The 8366-nt window shown below is 36.4% G+C and overlaps 1 protein-coding gene across 1 annotated transcript in view; it reads right to left on the bottom strand.

Annotated features, from left to right (window-relative positions):
* Positions 1–1122: 1122 nt before the first annotated feature.
* ITM2B (integral membrane protein 2B) overlaps positions 1123–8366 on the bottom strand; it is a gene marked incomplete at its 5' end in the record, with an annotated part of 25391 nt that continues 18147 nt past the window's right edge. The window contains 5 exons of the mRNA XM_010834064.1: positions 1123–1862; positions 2971–3121; positions 3830–3940; positions 4773–4979; positions 6475–6603. Of these exons, the coding sequence (XP_010832366.1) occupies positions 1777–1862; positions 2971–3121; positions 3830–3940; positions 4773–4979; positions 6475–6603 (684 nt within the window). The remainder of the gene's footprint in view (positions 1863–2970; positions 3122–3829; positions 3941–4772; positions 4980–6474; positions 6604–8366) is intronic.

Raw genomic sequence — 8366 nt, 5'->3', positions numbered from 1 at the left:
TCTCCAGTCCATGGGATTCTCCAAGCAAGAACACTGGAGTGGGTTGCCATTTCCTTCTCCAATGCATGAAAGTGAGAAGTGAAAGTGAAGTCGCTCAGTCATGTCCGACTCTTAGCGACCCCATGGACTGCAGCCCACCAGGCTCCTCCATCCATGGGATTTTCCAGGCAAAAGTACTGGAGTGGGGTGCCAAGGCTTCTAAAACGTCTGGACCCAATCTTCCCCTATTCCAGCACCAATCACAACTGTGTTACAATTAGTTGGTTATTAATCAACTAGTTCCTTTCATGAGACTGACAGTCTCTACTAAGGCGCAGTTGTCTTTGTTTTTCACAGGTATAACTTTAACACTTAATGCCATGTGCTAGGCATATAAAGGATGCGACGTATCTGCTCAATGGATTAATAATGTGTTCCTAAGTGTTCATAGCCCCTAAAAACCATGAAATTTTAGTGTCTTGGAGGCAGGGAAAAGCAATTCTCATTTCATCAGAATATATTCTCTTCTAAAACAAATTTCAATCCCCAAGTATCTGTCTACCAGCCTAAAGCTTTTACAGTATTACTGAAAGGAAACCAAGAGCCAGGACTCAAAATAATATCCTTGTTGGCCTAGTACTGGTTCCTAGACTAAATCCTTTATGGGTTTGTAAAGCTTTAAAAAGTCTGACTTCTTAAATTCAGAATTGGAATTTGTCTGAAGAATTTACAGTGAAATTACTCTTAGGTATTTTAAATAGAGGTGGATTCTAAATTATTTCAGATAGGAAACAAACTTAGAAATGTAAGAGTCACCACTGTAACTCAAAATGCTCCGTCTGTGAGGAGATATTCCCAGGAAAGCACTTTAGTTTATGCTCCTTGGAAAGTTGAGGTTTAATGACAGCCCTTTCATTAAATACAAAAACATTCCTTCAAAATGTTTAAACAACATCTTGAGTCTTAGACGTTACTTGAACAGTATCCATGAAGAATATAGTTATAAAACCTATGACTTTACCCACTGTATATAGAGAACTGGATTTTTAAGAAATAGTTTCTTCTTTAATATGGATTACCTCAAGATATGAAGAACCAAATTACTCTTTGGTTTTATTACATGGGAAAAACAACACACAGTCCTTTAGTCAAACAACTTTGTGATATTTATATTCCATTGCACAGGTAGAGATTATACAAATTAGTAATACAAGTTATTTCCTTAAATTCCAAACAGTTTCTAAAATATCATTACACCAGATGCCTAGAATATTAAAACATCGAGGTGGAAATCATATTCTAAGTAGTTAAATATGACACTGAAAATATTACACATTTTAATTAGAGGAGAAAATTAAAATGTGTGCTAAAATGCTCTAACAAACTAAGTAGCAGGGCAACAGCTACAAGTAAGTCCCCGTGGTCCATTTTTACGTATGCATATATGTGATTATTAGAGAACCTCTCTTCTTGAAAATGCATAATTAAAACAAAAAAATCTGGATACATGGATTAATGAAATTTAAACATTTCCTAATACCTAAGCTCTATGATGAAGTGTACTATTACCTATGACTTCATATAACTAATTCAAGAGAAAAGACACCACACTTGGAAAGAAAAAAAGATTTTTAAAGATAATGGTTTTAATTGAGTTAATGAGATGAAAAAATCGTGAAGCCCTATGTGCTACTTACATGAAAGAAGATTTTTTAAAAAATAATCACTGCACAAAATACAAAGGGTGGGGTTATGCTGTGGTATTAAATTTCTCTCCATTATGTTTTTCTTGACTGTTCAAGGGCAAATTAAAGTTTCCACGGCAAATCTGTTCTCAAAATGCCGAATCGTAACACAGACATCAGCTGAACGTTTCTGAATACCTGTTTGAAAAGAAAAGTTTTTAAAATTTCTGGTTCTTTGGTAATAAATATTCGTATTAATCTTCACAACTATTATTCAGACATATACAAATATTTTACTCTATCTGTAGTCCATTAACTTCTGTAGTTTGATTTAATATGGCAGAAAATAATTTCTGCTCTTTTCTAAACTAAGTATCTTTACAGAGGTTGATAACAGTAACAATGCCATACATACAAATTTGTGACCTTGAAGGTAACAGAAACATTCTATATCTTGATATGGTGGTGACCTGTTGAAATTCAGAACTACACACTAAAAAAGGGTGAATTTTATTATACGTAAAATTATGGCTTTAAAAAAATTATGAACCATGAAGTTCATTTCACAATGTAAGACGTCAAGCCTCAGGTTTCAGGTAACTCATCATCAAAGTATCATCAAACAGCAGATCAGAATCATCAAAAGTGCCAACAAAAAGCCAGGAATGCATTTAACCAGGTGCCACAATTTCAAAGAAATCACATCATAGTGTATCTGCGTGGCATGTCTTACTTTCTAAAGCTCCGTCACCTGTACTTTCATTGTATTTTTTGAATGATCTTGAAAAGAAATGAGGAGATAACATCATCACATGAGAAAACAAAGGTTAAGCGATTTGGCAAAGCTACCGTAGTTGTGTCAATGCTTTTAATTCTTCAGTCCAGTTCCTTTCTAAACCACCTGACTGATTATCTTCAATGTGATCCAAAAGGCACACTCTGCTTAGAACCTGAGTGCACACCTGAGAGCTACTTTAGAGACTCTTTGGGTAAGCAGAGCTTGCGTAGTGTGGCTGAACCAAAGTGGGAGGGTGGAAAGGCAGACAGGGGGACCATATGGAAAGTGAACTAATAGCACATCTAGGAAATGAATTTCACATTCACCTATGCTCTACATCTGAAAAGACGAGATTTAGAATTAAGATGCTTCTTCAGCAATCTAGAAATATACAGTGTACAATATAGTTTTATTTCTTACTCATGGCCAATGTATTGGTAACAATGACAAGCTTACAACTAAATCTAACTTAACACAATGAAGTGAAACAAACTTTTCTGCCAACACTCTAACATTCAAAAGTATTACCTTTAATGGTTTCTCTGCGTTGCAGTTTATAAGTTTCCTTATCATGGCACAGTCGATAAATATAGAAACCCAGGTGATCAATGTTTTCAATGCGATCAGTGATGACCATGTGTTCATGAATCAGATATGACTGAGGCAAGTAGGTCCCAGCCTACATTTGGAAAAGAATTACATTACATGGATATCTCAAAATATACATTGAACAGACAAGGAAAACAAACAAAATTTTTAGAGATTGTAATACAAAACAGAGATTGGCAAACTATTATCCACCATCTGTTTCTATACAGTTTAACTGGGGACTTCTCCAATGAGCCAGTGGTTAAGAATCTGCCTGCCAATGCAGGGGACACAGTTCGATCCCTGCTCTGGGAAGATTCCATATGCCATAGGAAAACGAGGCCCAAGAGCCATAACTACTGAAGCCCATGCACCCTAGAGCCCATGCTCTGCAACAAGAGAGAGCCTGCACACTGCAACAAAGACCCAAGTGCAGCCAAAAATACATAAATCAATAATTTTTAAAAGTTTTATTGGCGTATAGTTGTGCCCATCTGTTTACATATTGTCTATGGTATCAAAATTGGATAGCTGCAACACTGACCTTATTTCTTTAAAGCCTACTATTTATTCTCTGGCCCTATGATGTAATTTAAGAAATCACATTTTAATTTCAATAAATAAAATATTAAAAGAGACAAGGGAAAAAACCCCAAACCACCAGTCTCAGTTACTTGTCATAAGATGGTTATTAGCTATACTGTCATTAAGATAGGCTCCTATAGGGCTAATTTCTCAATAAGGAATTCCAAGATCCTATAACAGCATCAATAAGAAGAAGTATCTGAAAGTTTTATACCTTTATGTTAATAAGTAGCTCCAATAGGTTCTTGGGTGGCATGACAATGGAGGTGTTCAGAGGAATCACATAGCACTTATCCAGGTTAAGATCCAAATAGGCGGTAAGTTTCTGGGAAGAAAAAGATGATATTTTTGTTAGATTGATGTATAAATATTACAAATATACAAACAGGCAGCAACTGGATTTTTAAGAACAATTTGTACCATTAAAATGGGTTGGCTTTACAATGTGTCAATCACTTGCATGTCAACAAATCAAGAATTTGGTAGGATAGGAATGGAAGTAGTAAGGGGAGAGGAAATTCTGCTACTAGTCAGTATTTACATACTGATCAGGTAATAACAAACTATTAAAACTAACTCCAATACCCTATCATCTGATTAAGAGACTTAGTCCCTGCACTTATAAACCATCATGCCCTCCAAGGCATCCATCTATTATATATAAAAATTAACTTCTCTCTGATGCATCTAGAAACTATTGGCTAGTTACTACCATCCACCAGAGAACTGGATGAAACTGACTGAAATAAGTCAATTAAATAACTCTGTTCTTGTGGTTCAAATGAGAAACCATGATTGAGAAAGACTAACTCAACAGGATGGTTCTAAGGATTAAAATGAGTTCAACCAAAACATGTAAATATTTAGATTTCTAAAAGCAATTTAACAGCAGAGAAGGAACAGCATCTGGTGTGCATTAAGACAGACAAGGAAAGGGGAAGAAAAAGTAGGTTCCCTGAGGGTTGGCCTCAGACAAAGAGCCCATCAAATGTTGGAGTTTTTCTTGTAGGGCAGAAAAAACCCAAGGCCTTTTTAAAAACTTTCTTTTCAAACAGTAAACCGTAAATAGAATACATTAGCCAATATTAAAATTAAAACTACAAAAGCATCCATCAAGGGACCTGCATTCTTTTTACAGTTCAGGGCACCTGGCTCACCTTGTTGAAGTCATGAACGATATTGGCAGGGTCACTATCTGCAAACTCTGGGACAGGCACACTGATGAATTCAACCTCGTCTTCCTCAAAGATCTTGATATTTTCCTCAATGGTCTGGTAGCGAGAGGCTGGGGCGTCTGCAGAAGGCTCATTTAAGACAACATCATCTTTGATGTACTTTATTCCACAGTAGTAGACGTCATCTGGCTATAGAGAGTTTAAACACTATTTCAGCAATGCAGTGGGAGACAGGTTTTTAAATGTTAAGTATTACTTAAGCTGCCACCTTTATCTAAATAGCATTTTGCTTGCAAACTCCTACTTTTAGATGACAAGTCAGACAGTTTAATTACAAAGTGAACACATTCTTTAAGATCAGGTGTTGAAGTATTGTAAAAAAAAACCAGTTTCAGAAGGAAAAAAGCAGTTGATTTCTCCTTTACTTTTTGTATTTGATTAAAAATAGACTATAAAAGCAATTATCCATCTGGTGACAAGTAAATTTGAAGAAACACACACCTCTTTCCACCTGCAGACCTTAATTTTATAAAAGGAATATATTCAGAAACCAGGAATATTTTTCTTAAAGAATATACTTTTAATTTTGCTGTGATTCACTGATTACATGATTTTTCTCTTATTAGCCAAAAAAGGGATGGTTTTTCTGTCACTTCTACAGGCATACAGGTAGCTCTCATTTTTCCTTAAAATATACCACAATTAAATGGAAAATATCAGATTACAGCAAATCATTATAAAGATTTTTTTTAATTAGGCATATATAATAAAGATTATGAGTATATAACAAAAAGATAGATCAACAAATATCTCTTGACAGTGGAAGTGCAATGACTTTTTATGTCGAAAATACATTTCTTATAAAAAACTACATTAAGAAAGATGACTTGTATTTCACTAATGTCTATCACCATGCTATTATCTCAAACATACAGAAAATGAGCACAAAACTTATACATGCACTATAGAATGTTTCATTATTTTAATAAAATCTATTTGTCAACAGTTTCTCCAAATTCTGGTATATTAAATGAAATAAACCTACTGGATTAAATCCAGAGAAATAAATCACAAAAGAGAAATCATAAATCTTAATAATTGTAATCAGAAGAAAAAAAACTATGTCTCAATCCACTGGGATTCCTATTCTATAATAAATTACAAACAACTTTCATCCTAAATTACATCAGCATTATTGCCAAAGTCCCAATTCTTACGATAACCCAATGGCTAAGAAAGAGGCAGAGAGAAATGCAACAAGTGTACTCTGGGCCCAGAAGCAAAAAGCTACTGTGGGGAAGCCCAAAATGTCGATGCAATAAACTATAGTTTATCAACATGACATCTGAGGCTGCTATATTTATTCAATTGGCAACTGAAAAATCCTATAACTTAGCTATTAATTATGGTAGGAAAACTGAGGGTTAGTCAGTTTTGAAAAATCATCCAGCAATCTATATCTTTCAGTCAGCAGCATTTCAAAACAATGTTATTCTGCTTTTAATGACTGTCTACTAGGTTCAGCGAACTTATGCTCAGGGAATTTTTGAACATAACCAAAAACAGAACCACCACTCTGGCTAAAAGGCCACGGACAAAAAGCACAGGCTTAGAGTAAGTTTGGGCCAATCTTCTAGTACAGGTGACGGAAAGGCAGAAGTGTCCTTAGCATTCTCCCACTTACTTGAAATGCAAAGTATTTGTACAGGTACGCTCCCCCCAGAATGACACCTGCGAGCATAAACGCCAGTCCAAAGCACATGCACCAACACCAAGCTCTTCTTTGGCCAACTGGAACCACTTCATCTGGGTCCTGAAACGTCAAAGACTGAGGGTCAGTATCTTATCTCCAGTCAGAACCACAGAAATGTCAGGCCTGAAAGAAACCTTAAGAATTAACACTTTGTAAACAAAAATACAAAAGACCAAAGAAGTCAGATCGCTACTCACAATTCACCAGGAATGATTCAGTGGTGGCACCGGGCCCCAGCACGATGCCTCCTGAGCTGAGACACCAGGCCCTTGGGAGAGTTTTCTTCTGACGTTTAGCATCCCACCTGCCACCCATACCTCTAGAGCAATCAGTAACATACTCAACAATTTCTACTTTCTGTGCATAATTTTTGTGGTTAAAATATCTTCTAATATTTAAAAATTCAGAAAAGGCTACAACTTTGTCATGCAAAAATTATGGTGCTGAGTCGTGTGTATCGGGCTTCTCCTATGGCTCAGTGGTAAAGAATTTGCCTGCCAATGCAGGAGATTCAGGTTAGTCCTTGGGTCGAGAAGGTCCCCTGGAGAAGGAGATGGCAACCCACTCCAGTAGCCTTGCTTGGAAAATGTCATGGACAGAGGAGCCTGGCAGGCTATAGTCCATGGGGCCACAAAAAGTCATACGTGACCAAGCACGCATGCACATCTTGTGTATTACAACTTCAGGGTATGTGAGGTTATTCATAAAATTATATGTCAGCCTGCTGCAGGTAGTTAATATTTCCCACTAGGTACAAAGCCATTCCTAACCAAACACAAGAAAAATTAACAGGAAAACTGGGACAGACCAAATAATATTAAACAGATTCTTTAAATAATCCGAATCTCAAAGAAGTAGGACAAATATATTCAGAAATAATTCCATTAATGCATTGCTCTACCCTAAAGAATCCCAGTTTAAGAAAGTTTTTCACTTTAAAGATAGAAGCAGTAGAAAATTGAGGAAAGACTCAGTAGGAAAAACTTAATGATTAAGAGACATACAACTAGTATGCAATTGTTAGAATTCTGATTCCGACCCATTCAAGGAGGTAATTTAGCCCTGAAACATCACATCACCAAGGATCAGGATATGAACAGTCCTTAGATACACTTGCCTTCTAACTCAGTCCTTCCACCCTGCCACGTCAAAGTTGCAGCTAACTTATCTGTACCCAGGTTTATGTGCAAAGAGCTAACAAAAAAATGAGATTAGCTGCTGGTGTTATATAACAAGTGGCTCAAAAAACAGTACAGACAGCAAAAGAGAGGCTCCAATGGACTTGGAACCAACATAATAAAAGATGACCTAGTAAGTAGGATGTGTGTGCAGCCTCTCAAGTACTGTACATAACTCTGACCTTTACTTGGAAAACTCACTATTGGATGGGTTAAAGGACAAAGTAGACTTGACCCCACAATTACATAGATAAATAGGATATAACTTATAAGTTAGGAATGAAAACTGTATGAACGATGCTGGAGGGAATTCTCTGGTGGTCCAGTGATTGTGACTCCGAACTTTCAATGCCTTGGTCCGGGATCAATCCCTGGTTGGGGAACAGGGATCCTGCAAGTCACGTGGCACAGCCAAAACAAAACAACACAACAAAAAAAACAACACTGGATATAGTTGAAGCAAGAGTTCAGAGAGGAAAGAATGAAAGCTAAAGCTACGTTTTCAATTCTAAGATGAGGAATCTTAACTTGCTATCACTCGGGAAAAGCCCAAGCCCATGTAACCCAGCCAACCAAGGACAATTTTAAGGCACCTGGGTTGGTTGAAGTTTAAACACTGTAGAAAAAATGTCTCTAATTCAGATC

This window comes from Bison bison, unplaced genomic scaffold, assembly GCF_000754665.1.
Source record: "Bison bison bison isolate TAMUID 2011002044 unplaced genomic scaffold, Bison_UMD1.0 scf7180017863994, whole genome shotgun sequence".
Taxonomy (NCBI): Eukaryota; Metazoa; Chordata; class Mammalia; order Artiodactyla; family Bovidae; genus Bison; species Bison bison.
This window is presented reverse-complemented; position numbering and strand designations above follow the sequence as displayed.